The 13,565-nt window shown below is 38.2% G+C and overlaps 1 protein-coding gene across 1 annotated transcript in view; it reads right to left on the bottom strand.

The window, feature by feature from the left end:
• Positions 1-13,565, bottom strand: part of grik2 (glutamate receptor, ionotropic, kainate 2) — a 262,001-nt gene that overhangs the window by 39,274 nt on the left and 209,162 nt on the right. The window contains exon 13 of the mRNA XM_040118010.1: positions 8,241-8,458. Within this exon, the coding sequence (XP_039973944.1) occupies positions 8,241-8,458 (218 nt within the window). The remainder of the gene's footprint in view (positions 1-8,240; positions 8,459-13,565) is intronic.

Raw genomic sequence — 13,565 nt, 5'->3', positions numbered from 1 at the left:
AAAAAAAACAATGTTCTTTACAAGAAAGCTCTGGTTGTGGTGTGAAATAATACTTCTCTCTTTCAGACCCAAAGGTGGAAGTTGCGTGGCATTGTTAAACTGCCACAAGACTTTCTGTTTGGTGAGCAGGTCAGAGAGTTTGTCTTTTGGTTCCCGTTCTGGAAATCAGTGATTGATTGATTGATGATTATTTCACTGGTTTATTTCCGTAGTAGTTTCTTTAGGTTGCTTTGAAAATGTACGAGGTGTGATTGTCAGAGGTAAAAGATAGAGCTGAAACTTTGCTTTAAACTTGATGCCAGGTCCTTCTTTTTCAACTGGGACTGAACGACTTAGTATTTCTAATGAATCTCCATTATTTTGTCCACAATATATACATCTCTTTATATCTTAGCTATTGAGCAATGAATAGGTTCCAATAAGTATTCAGAGCACAAGGTCTTGACATAGTATTCTGCTCAGGTTCAATTTCTATGCATTTAAATTCCTAACACAAACTTAAACTCAACTTCTGCTTCGGAGAAATCCCCTGCAGGCCTTGTCAGACAGCTATGCCATCATTGTAAAGAAAGTTCTGCTTCTCATCTGAAAACAAGACATTAATTGTTCTATTTGCTTAACATAGGCTGAAAGAGTGCAGGTGGGTGGGATTGGGGCAGCAAGTCCCGTTCCAGTGCTGAAGCAATGGAGCGTATTTTCTGGCCAACAATGCAGAGTCAACGAAATAACAATTCAAACTTGAGCTGAGCTCCAGGACTTTGGGGAACAGGAAACAAAAGTGCCCAGTAATCATCCCAATTCTGTGAAATCAAATAGCAGACATTAAGAGTGCAGACTCATCCAACCTGATAGTGTTAGAGTGGCGAGACTATATTTGCTTTATGGTATTCATTGAGAAAAGACTGGGAGTAGTAAATAACATCACTTTAATAAACTATGATCTTGGTCCCATTTTAAATTGTTTAAGTTATTTTAGAAGTTATTTCCCTTTTCCAGAGAAAGTTTCTGACCCCCGACTTAACTTGCACATTCTAAAGTGAAGACCCTGCAAAGCTGTTTGTGCAGTTTTCAGCCTTCTGTCTGTCATGCACAATAGGTCTGACACTACATGTTGAAATTTCATGAAACTTCAGCGAATTTTGTATATCATAGTTCAGTTCCTGCATTATGAACACCACAAAGGTGAGCCTAAGGGAGATGCTTCAATGCATATGTTTACTCTTTTTAACCAATAACAGGTTGATTTTCACAATGATGGCCTTGTAGAAGCAGACTGAGACCTAAAGTTACTTGTTAAAACAGTGTTCATGGTTTCACAAAGTCACAAGATGACGTTGTGATATACTGTGTGAGAATGGACAAAAGCCAGATCTGCAGCTACGGTAGAGAATAAGCCAATAGTGTGTCTACAGCATCATGGTCTTTGGTCACTGGAGGGCAGGGCTCCATGTTCTGAGAGGTGCCAATCTCAAAATGCACAACAATGCAATAGAATGAATGGGTCATTATGGAGCCATGGTTAAGATTAGCTTTAAAATGAGGTGTGCAGTACCTTTCTGCTCTTTGATAATCCCTGTGTGACTGCAGAGCTCATTCAGCTCTTTAAAAACCCTAGAGACATTCTGGTGCACAAGGCTTGCAGAATGACGTTCAGACAGGTGAGTAAGAAAATAGATCTCTGATTGTTGTAACTCACTGATCAGAGGAGAACCTCAACAACCGCTGTTTTGCCTAGCAACATACCATGTATGTTTTGTGCTACATTGTGTGAATAAAACTGCTCTCTTATTGCTTTCTTTAACACGTGGCTGTGGGCTGCAGCTGCTGCAGAGTTTTTAATGTTTATTCATCTCCGTGTTGTCTGCTGCTTTACTCTGCTGTTAATTCTATAAGAAGTGGAAGGCTGTTTAATTTATGTAGCTTAATATTGCTACAAAAAGTAAATGGAAACTTGCAGTGGTGGCCAAACTTTTTTTTTAAATTGTTGGTCATTTTTGTTTAATTGTATGAGTTGTGTCTAGTTTTTCCTGGTTAATCCTAGTAAGGCTATACTGAGGAAGGTGGTCGTACACTTTATTCGTAATTGATAAACAGTTGTATGCACAGGCTGCAAAGTGCCTGTATATCAAGATGAAATGTATTGTTAGTTTGGACTTACGGACTTACTTATATTAGTGTGCTTTATCTTGTTCTTTGTTATTAGTTCTATCAAATAACATTATTATCAACATATAACATCTTTTTACTCCTCGCCTTCCCCCTTTTAAAAATGTACTTTGTCTGAGTACATTTTTAAAACTGTTAATTTTACTTAATTTTACAATTTCTACTTGAGTAAAATTTCTTTAAAGTAATAGTACTTTTACTTGAGTACAATTTTCCATTACTCTTTCCACCCCTGGGGACAACATGTTGATGTATTTTTTACATTACAAACTGCTGCTCAAAATAAAACCCAGCATCTGTTTACCTGCATGAAAAAAACAATCCTCTGGCACAGGAGCGATGTGTTTCACGTTTCCGGTTTCTTTAGAGTAAAAAGAAATGTGTATGTGTCCGTGTGTGTGATTATGTCTGTGTAACTGTGTGTATTGCTACTGTAGATGTGACTATGTCTTGGTTTATGTGTTTCTTAGCACACTTTATCACAGTAAAACTGAATGTGTATACACAATGCGGTTTAGCTTTTGTGCATACAGTATTTAGGATGTGTTCCAGTGTAGCCTTGAATTGCTCGCTGTTTGCCCGAGTGTTTTGCATACTTTTCAAAGGTCCCTAATCAAAAGAATCCAGAAAGCGGAGGGAAATGGCACACAGTTTTTTGTCAGCACAAACAACAACTTTGCCTTTATAAAGCATTCTCTCACACCAGATATTACACCTACTGTTTATGATACATTGTTGACTCTGAAGAGAAGTGGCTATAAAAGGAAAACTAAGTCTACACTCATAGTCAAATTTGTAGCTTTGTCAGCTTGACCTAAAAGAGAGTCACCTGTAACAGCAGCAGATCGGATACTAGATTGTAGCACAGAAACAGAATCACACTGATTTAATTTTTTTTATTCCTCATTTACTGCTGTGTCTATCTCAAATCAGGTGGAATGAAACCTTAATGAGCCCTTGCAGGGAAATTTGGAGAAAAACAATTCTACTATGAATAAGGCAAGAGGACAGTGAGATTATACAGCAACTGACAATGCACATTTGTAAAGAACATTTTATATAATACTGTACTAATAAAGAGAATATAGACAATTATGAGTTATATTATTATATGGTTGAGCAGAAACAATTAGACAAAGACTAATGAAAATATTGACTATATAGAATTCTTTGGCTGCGGCTGAAGAATGCTTATAAAAGTGCTAAGATTAAGCCAGAGGAGTAAAAGTAGCCCCTCCCTAACTGTGATGTAATAGGCAAGCCTCTGAGGAGTATGTCATATGTTGACCCCACGCGAAGTATAGATAGTGGAACACTAGCTAATTATAGCCCTAGTTTGTGCCCCTCACAAAAACGTACCTGCTGATAACTCTGCTGTATTCAGAGCTCAAAAAGATATTTCAGGCTGACGAAATGTAACGTTAACTGTAGCAAACAGTTGGGCTACAACTATGTACTGACACCCTCCCACAGACACACACACCGCTAGCATTACTTCAACATAGTATCCACAGTGACTCCCTCAAAGGGCCTTGATGGTGCTTCTAATCTCTGTCAAAGCTCCACCAGACTCCCTGTCTATACAGCAGAGAAAGGGAGAGTGAGACAATAGCTTCTCAGGGCTGATTAGATCTGACTGCCAGCCCCACGTCGGTGTCCGTGCCACACTGAGTGGTAGTCAGTCAGTCTCCCCTACATAGCATGAGGCCACACTTCATGGTTATGTACGTGTGATGTGTCAGTCATCTCCCCTACATATGGGTGATGTTTCAGTCATTGCTCCTTCACTCCTCTGTTGGTTTTTTTTTTAATATGCTGGGAGAGAGGGTTCCAGCAGAATTTGAGGGTGTAGTTACCCTTTAAGTAATGACCTTGACAAGAAGGGATGCGATTGCTGAAGAAAAATCGGTTGTCAGGTTCAAAGGATTAAACAAATTTACTCTCTGGGTTAATTTTGGATGAATTCAGCAGCTTTGGTGCAGTTCTTTGTGTGCAGTTTTAACAACAAACCATTCTGAATTTGCTACAGCTCTAACATACACCTGTGGTTGGCTTCTTATCCAAAGCAACCGCGGCTGAGGTTCATGGATAGTGTAGTATTAAGAGACATCCACCACTGAAACGATTTCTTGGGCAGAAAGTTGAAATAAAAATAACTCGACGGCCCTAGCATCAACCTTGGATAATGTATTGATACATTAATTAATGCTATGAAAAAGAGACAGACTTGAATTAAATGTCGATCCATACCAATTGTTTTTGGAAAAAAATCATTTATCATTATAAGTACATGCAGTGTGCTGCTGTTTAATGTGAATTCTAACCATGTGTTCAAAAATACGAGCTAGAGCAAGTTAGAAAATATACCAGTTTTTTCCTCATCCCTCTCCTCTTACATAACCTGCCTCTCTCCTCTCTCAGGTATCAAGCACATCATCTCAATAAGCTTTTTCTGCTTGGCTTAATCACCATGCTGGAGGTGTTCCTCGCATCTGTCTTATGGTTAATGCAAAACAAGTCAGGCTTGTATAGCCTGGGGACATGGAGCTCAGTGCCTTGGCCGTGTGAAGGGCTATTGTCTCTCCCTCAGACTCTCCTTGCCGTCCCGTCCCATTGTACACATAAGGTGAAAAAACCAACACTGGCTTTAATAAGATGTGATTTTATTAGCTAACAATCAAAACACAGCTGCGGTGTGTGTTTGCTTATTAAATTATTCAGTGTTATTGTAGTGGTAGTATGTAGGGAATATCCCTGCTAGGAAGATGAGTGAGATGCTTCAATGCTTCAGAGACTATCCCGTGCAGACATTTACATAATTAGCCAACATTAGACTTGAATTTTACAGCAGAAGTAGATAATTATCCAAACAAAAGGTATTTTGTCATTTTTTTCTTGTTTTGAATTGTAAACGGGTTGCTTGCGCACATCATCTGTGAGTATGCTGCACTGAATCAACTAAGACTAATGATAAGTCTGATAAAAACACTCCATCCATCATCACAACAGTGTGTTTTAAACACCTCAGACAGGATTTGTGGACAAATGTGTTTACTTAGTGAAGGACAAATGCCCTCTTCATCTGCCTGGATTCATTAATACTCAAACAAAGAAAAAGAGCAAAGGACTACATGTTACATGTAGAGGCAACCAGTGGATTTTGTGTTGAAAGCTGCTGTACATTAGGTCTGACATTTGTATTGAAGTTATTTTTCGTATTTAGCTTTGTAATATATTGTATTTTATCTTTTTTTCACTAAACAGAGAATATGGTCCTGATTGTATGTTGGCTGTACATTACTTTCAAACCCGGTGGAGCTCTAACGTAGCGGCATCAGCATCTACATTATTTCTCATATATGAAGACAGCTAGTACGTGTCTAGTTGTTGCTTCTGCTCACGATTTATTCCAAGGATGAAAGTCCAATACAGTATCCATTTAGGGACCAGATAGTCCACTAGGACCCATGCAGTCATGAAGAATAACAAAAGGCATGAAGGCACTACATTTACCAATTTGGCAGACACTTTTATCCAAATTGACTTACAAGTGAGGCAACTCAGTATTAGTATTTTGGCCAAGGACACTTAAGCACAACAACAGGAGGAGCCAGGGATTGAACTGCCAACCCTGCAATCAGTGAACAACCCACTCTACCACCTGAGCCACAGTCACCCACACTTAAAAAGCAATGGAAAAAGAACACACACTACTACTATCTTATATATATATATATATATATATATATATATATATATATATATATATATATATATGCTTACACTACTATATAACGTAGTAAGCAGTGTGCCAAAATTTTTTTAGTTATTTTTTTTCATCACTGTTAAATAATTGCAGTCGGTGAACTTGTGATATTCTGTGTTGAAACGGAAAGCTGTTGTAAGATATTATTATGGGATTTTTTTGAAGGTATGAAAAGTTTGGAGCAAACATTTGCTGTTTTTCCAAAATGAGACATATTCTCAAAATTAACACTTGCGCATCCAAACAAGTGATTAAAACTGTTATACGCACTGGTATTATCCTGTGTATGTATACTAACCCAGCCCATATTGCAAAAAGGATTTGGATGTGTCCGACCTGAGTCTGTAAATTATGGCTGCAGGGGGACCTCAGCATCGGTACGATGATTAAAAAGCACATATGCTGCTTCTTACACCAACTGTTGTTTTCATTAATTTGTATGGTGAAGTGATAAAGAGACTGTGCTACTATCACCACAGCAGTTTTCTAATGAATTGGTGTGAGCATGTTTCAGTGTGAAGAGGAAACAAACAAACATATTAATCACAAGCGTGTCCCTGTGTGTGAACAGTACCTACGGATGTATGTGTGCGAATTGCACAGATGGATGAAAACAAGTTGTGAAAAAAAGCTAAATTTCAAATTTGTCCCAGTGCCATCGACGGATTGCATGAGGAAAAAAAAAAGTGAAGATATCAAACTTGAGGCAAAGAAATCTAATGTAGAGAAGTTTTCAAACTTGGCTGGATTAACACAACATCCTTGATATGCAGCAGGTATTCTATATGATCCTACACTGAGTGGATTAACAAGCAGAGCCTTGGCAGGGGCAGCACTGTTACTGCTTCATGGTTCCAGGCTATTTCAACGGTAAAAAGGTACAGCAGTATTTGATCGTGGTGACACGGTGGCTCAGTGGTTAGCACTGTCGTCTAATACCAAGAAGGTCCTGGCTTTCAACATGACCTGGCCATCCAGGACTTCTCTTTATGGAGTTTGCAGTCTAGGGACATGTAGGTTAAGTCAAGAGGAAATTGCTTATACGTGTGAATGTGTGAATATATCTATCCATGTCAGTCCAGTGAGAGACTGGTGACCAATCTAGGCAGTTCCATCTCCTCATGACCCTGAACGGGATACTGTGAGTGAGTGTAGAAAAACAGATTCACACTTATCTGATCGTGTTACACAAGTAAAAGTATAAAATAACTTAATATAATAACTAACATAGCAAAAACAAATTCTTCATGGCAAGGCTGGAATACCAAATGGGCGATGGCGGCAACAGCCTCTGAGTCCCCAGACCTCCATAGGCCCCAAAGGACTATGGTTCACAGCGGGTCAATAGATTTTTGATACTTTAATTAATCACACTGTGTTAGGGAATTTGCACCACTTAAATACAGCATCAACTCAGGGAGGTTCTGAGTTACTACTTAATTTTGAGGCCCAGTTGGTAGACCAATGGAAGTTATGTTTAATCAAATTACAACAAAATCATTCACACAAAGGCAAATCCAGTTCAAGTTTCTCTGGGTTTAAAAAAAAATTCAATTTTTGTTCTGATGATGGTACTAAATGAAATTTCAAAGAATCACCAATGTTATCACAATTTATCCTAAAAACAAAATCCTAAAATCTGTCATATCTCAAACTGGGGGTATGGGATTTGAAAGCATCGGCTTTTACCATCCAGGAAGGGTCAGACAAAATACAATACAGAGATGCAATATTGGAAATGTATGAGGTACAATACGAAATCAAAAGTACTCTTTTAATTGATAATAATCATAAACAATATCATAACAATAATCATAATAAATTAACTTTTGACAGAATAGAGGTTTCTTTCCGGGAAATGTCAATATTTTGTGTTTAGCATAGCAAACTTTAGAAAGGTTTCAAAGCGGCTTTGAGTTTAAAATATGTGTTTTATATAATGTCAAATATAAACTAGTGCCAATATTTTTGTATTGATTCAGAGGTTACATGAGGTTGATCACTCTGCAGGAACTAACCCTCTTTGCTTTTTAGTCAGCTTCTTAGAGTTTTAGTGTCCCATAAAAGGCTTTTCCATCTTTAGAAAAAATAACCCTGTATTTCTAGTTAGATTGAGCACTACTTATTTACTAATATTTACCATGCAGTTTTAGCATACTGTATTTAATATAGCGACAAAATAACAACCATCTCAAACTTAAGCATTGACAAACCCATATTGTGTACCTGTAAATCCCTGGATGACACAGAGCGGCAAAACACTACAAAAAGACTGTATCTGGTTTAATAATATCCAGTTGTAACTAACCTTGAAGAAGGTCATGGTGGAGCCATCCTCTACCACCCCATATTCTATCTTCGTCTGCTTGGCCAGGTCGTCAGCAGAGTCAATGGGCGACTCCATCCTCTCCACAGTGAGGAAGGCTGCAAGGTTTGCCGTGTAGGAGGAGATGATGATGAGTGTGAAAAACCACCAGATTCCTCCTACAATTCTGGTGGAAAGGGCTTTCGGCATGAGCTCAGATCCTGAACGAGAGGAGCAAAGGGGGGGGGGGGTGAGGTCTGGTACAACACTAAGTTGGAGAGCGGGCAGCACCCAGGCTAGGCCAGGCCGAGCCAGGCCAGGCCTCTGCATCTGCTGCCTGGATCACACACTCAGACACAAACACACAGAATGGACATAGTGGGCAGGCTCATGGTTGGACCTGGTGATTGGTATTTAGTCTTACAGTGGTGATGTAAATCCGTCCTGCGTACCCTTGACTCTGACTATACCGTCTGCCTCTTTTCCAACTAATATTCCCAAGATAATTTCCCAGTTTCTTTACATTGAAAATGTGACAGAAAAAAAACTCTGCCTGTAAGTGGCACAGGAAAATTCATTTGCAAATTCTACTGACACAGGGGGTTCGGGAAGTTTGGTGACATAGTGACTACTTGGCAGGGTAGATGGCAAGCTACTGTAACTGGCAAACTAACCCCCATGCTAGCTAGTCAGAAGCAACTTATTTTTGAGAAGGCTGCCAACCAAAGTGCCTATTGCTTTGCATAGTATGAGCTGTCCTAAGGGAAGACACTGGGGGAAAGATTGTTTTAGTGGAGATACAAAAGCGCGAGCGTGGCATACTATCGATAATTGCAAAGAGCAACTTTTAGACCATGATGGACAATGAAGATTAACCCCCATCCCTTGAGTATTTTAGTTTAGTTTCTGTCTGCATCTATTGTTAATCTAAATTTACTGAAACAGACTCTGAGCTTAGTGCATAGTTGTTGTCACAGGTAGAGGGCCAGAACAGACTGGAGCAGACCAGAGCAGATCAGCCCAATCATGCAGTTGAGTGAGCAACACTGCAGGGAACGAGTAGAGCAACTGCAGGAAACTAGTCAAGCTCAAAAACACTTCAGGTAAGGCCTGCAGCCCTTTCTTTTGATCTTCAACCTCAGGCATTTAGCATACGTGATGACCTGTTAGTAGCTGGAGCAGCTATAAAGCTTCATGGTAATTCATGCCCTCAACTAAACAACACATTTTTTTTTACCAGTTCTACCTGTGCCGTAACAGTATGGGTTTTATGAAATTGGACTGGACACAGCTAAAATATCCCATATTTTGGATTCCTCAGCTTTAGTAGATGTTACCTCATAGGCAAACTTACCTGGTAAGTGATAACAACAACAATGAATGAATTGTATATGTTATGCCTATGTTGACTTTCCAGGATCATAAAAATAACATTGGTTGGGTTAATAACAGTAATACAATTATCTATTTTAACAAGTAGCTGAATGTATTTACTGTTAGCATACCATTATACATAAGTGACATTAAATTAAAATTCTCTTGCAGTTTTAGAACACACAAAATATGTTGATGATACACTGTTTTTAAACTGACAGCACCAGTAGCATTATCACTCACTGCATAGTGTAAAGTTATGCATGTAGTTTCTGCTAAACTGTCAGCATACTATTACTACATATAATGAATGCTAAGAAGCTATTTATCACTTAATGTATGGTAATTTGTGTAAATTTCAGTCTTAGTATTATTAGATATCAGTTCTGCATTCAACATGATCAACTACAACATATGACTATACAAGTTATAAAACTGTGCAGGACTATGTGGCCTGTCTCTCCTAAATTGGTCTGAATCCTGCTTGAAGGACAGGGAGTATTTGCTTTGATCGGTAATTTCACAGTGAACAAAATGACGTGGTGGTCCCCAAGAGAATATTCTTGGGCCTCTTCTGTTTAATGCTCCCATTATTTCAGATTAGGAATTATGACCATGATTGTGGCTGAATGATTAGAAGTCATCAGTCATCCACAGAAAGTGGACAACACCAGTCCAGTTCTCAGACCTTTGCGCTAGCTTTTAGTGTGTCAAACAACTGATTTTACGATACTATGGGTTTATAAAGCCCTGAATGATTAAGAGTCAATATACATCTCTGATCTGGTGATATATGATGAACCATCCAGATGTCTCAGATCATTGGACAAGTTTCTGCTTTCTGTTTCTAAAGTCACAACTATACATGGATAAGCAGCATTCAGTTTTTATGCATCACATACTGTGTATGCCCAAAGACAGAAATATACATACTCATTCTTTTTCATCAGATTGTGCACAAGCCCCATTTCCAGACGGAAATGGATGCAGAAATGCCCTTACACATCTGTTTGCATATTGATACTTGTGCCTGCTCAACCACTCATTAGACCTGTCAGTGAGAGGAAACGGCAGAGGAGAAGTGCAGTTTCATGGACTGTGACTTATCGAGGTTCTCCAACAGCACCAAAACAGTTACGCATGTTTGTGTTTTTATAGTGACCATACCCTTAATTTATCAGACATATCTTTAAGCTATTATCACTGCGACATCTCAGTCATCATTGTTCAGTGTCTTAAAGATGATCGGTCGTTCGTCTATAGCGCTCATATTAAAACAGATTTTACAAAAAAGCTACTTCACAGTTAAGGATAAAATTAAAAGATCACTGACAGGTAAACAATGGCTTGAATGTAAATAAAAAAGATAAAGTTTATACTCATAAACAGTTATTTAAAATTAAGTTTATTAATGAGCCTTTGATCAGAATTTTGCAGAATGCTGTGTAGGTTTAAAAAATTATAACACAATCAGGAAAAAAATGGCAAAACACTTAAAAAAAACAATGTTTTGTGGTTTTACATTTTATATTTCATCTCTCACTTATAACTTATAACACCTACAGCTGGTTGAAGAAAACCGTGTGTACGCTGTGTCTGAAGTATGTGTGAGGTGCGCACATTCTTTCATAAATACCAGTTTATGTACAGAAAATGGCGAGTGCATGGTTTTTGTATGTATACATCGCTTATACATCTGGGTCCTAGACTTTGCTCAGATATCAGTCAAGGTTTATTTTTTTCTGTTTGCCACTGCATTTGATCAAGTTAATTTTGATGCTGTTTTTCATTGTATCATTTTATTTATTTATTCAATACAATGTACCTTTTTATTCTTCTGAATATTTTGTTCTATACCAATTAAACTTTTCATCCTGTATTCTATTTCATTCTTTTTAAGTCCCATTGATAGTTTTCATGTATTGCTTTGTGCTTTTTTATGTCTTAGCTTAATATGTTTTATGTCTAACATAAAGTACTCTGAATTGCCTTTTTGTTGATAGGTGTTATACCGTACAAAAAGACTTACCTTTCCTTGCATTAACTGGTTAACCTATTATTAATAATTACAGAAGATATGTTGAAAAAATTGTTAGTATGGGGCCTTTTTATTTGTCATCATCGAGTTGATTATCACTCAAAATAATGCAGATTTTTTCAAATTGTTTCTGTTTTTCCCCTCATATAGTCATTATGAGTTTGAGGTGATGTAGAACTTGCATTTACACCCTTCCAAATTTAGGCATTTGGTAGACATAAACAGAAGACTACAGATCATAGCTCTAATTTACAATATTGCAATATGGTTTGAGTAAAATACATTAATTAAGTAAAGATGAAGAAGTACTCATGCAATTTACACATAGAGGGCCCCCCTAATGCTAATCTCACAGAGGACCCTCAAAAACCTCAAGCTGGCCTTGCCACTGGCAAATGAGCAATAGCCTTCATATCTATGTTATCACTTAAAACGTAAGATAACCAGTGGTACACTCTCCTAAAAACACACTGTCTGTTTCATATGCCATTAGCCACAAACCATCAACACTGTCAGACATGGCTCAGTGGTGGCAGCAAAGTCACCCAGGGTGGCCATCAGCCACCCACTTTGCCCATTCATCAAACCACAACCAAGAACAAAAATCAAGGAAACATAAATGAACACAAAAACATATTCATCAGTACTGTTAGCAGTGGATTCTGCTTGTTCTGTGTTGGTCCCATGGCAAGCTATCAAATGCAGGTTTGTTTAAAAGTGGAACATGATACCAGTGCTGAGCTTCTTATCCTGTTCCACCTCAGAAACCAGAGCAGAAGAAAGGGTCGATCCACTCAGAGAAGTGAGTCGAACAAAAACAGAGCCTGGTTGGGGCTGACTGTCATGTACCCAAGGTAACGTCATGACCAAACAGCACATCCCACAGTTTTCTGGGGGGCGGCACAAGCCACCGGGCAGGGGAGCCTCTCTACAGTGTAGACCAGCACGGTGCCATGCAGACACTGTGTGTTCATCCAGTCTAATCCCACAACCTTCTGGCCCTCAGCCACATCTTCTCAACTGGTCCACCATCCACATCTTTTCTGCTGGCTTTTCAGAGAACACTACATTACACCAGACTACATATAGTAGATAAAGACATTCACATAAATCTTGACCAGATCCTTGTTAGTTATAAACAAGTTTTATGCTGAATGTTAATAAAATCTTTTGGGTGGTTTTTGTTTGGGCGATGTTACAGTCAAACCTGTCGTCATAATTTGATCTCTAATAATTTAAATAATATATGTATTTTAGGAGTCAAACAAAAATAGAAATTAAATCTGTGAAAAAAGTTAGTAGCTAATTTAGCATATTAGTAAGCATGCATTAAGAGTAAGTCATAGCATGCAGCCAGCCAAGTTATCAGCTACTAAATCCTTGGAAAGATTGAGATGTCTGTGGACTTAAGGGTCACTTCACCTGAAGAAACATATTTTCTCACTTACCTCTATCGGTATCTAGTCATTCAGACATTTTTGCTTTTATCTGTCCAGGTTTGGAGGTATCCGTCGACATATGAGATTTCACCCTCCACCCTAATACAACGGTGGAGGTGAAATGGAAAAAAACACATTGCGTTCTGTGGATTATTCAGAGTACCTGAAAAACGGCTTCTTGAAAGAGATGTTGCTGTTGATTCTTTTAAATGACATCCACATAGGCAACAGCCACATAATTTGAATCTTATAAGAAACTGAACTTTTAATTCTGAAATTCAACCACTACTTAATATTTATTGAAAAACCTTTAATAAAAACACCAAGTAAGTGATTGAAAGTGGTGACGTAGATGATTTTTTTCCACCTACGAGATCTGGAACATTCAACCACATTTCATGGTCTTTGTCAGTGGATGGAGTTATACTGTATACGATCTCTGAGGAAAACGATGTTGTATGGTTGAAAGCTCTTCAA

This window comes from Xiphias gladius, chromosome 22, assembly GCF_016859285.1.
Source record: "Xiphias gladius isolate SHS-SW01 ecotype Sanya breed wild chromosome 22, ASM1685928v1, whole genome shotgun sequence".
NCBI lineage: Eukaryota > Metazoa > Chordata > Actinopteri > Istiophoriformes > Xiphiidae > Xiphias > Xiphias gladius.
The sequence above is the reverse complement of the archived record's forward strand: the minus strand, read 5'-3'. Positions and strand labels throughout refer to the sequence as shown.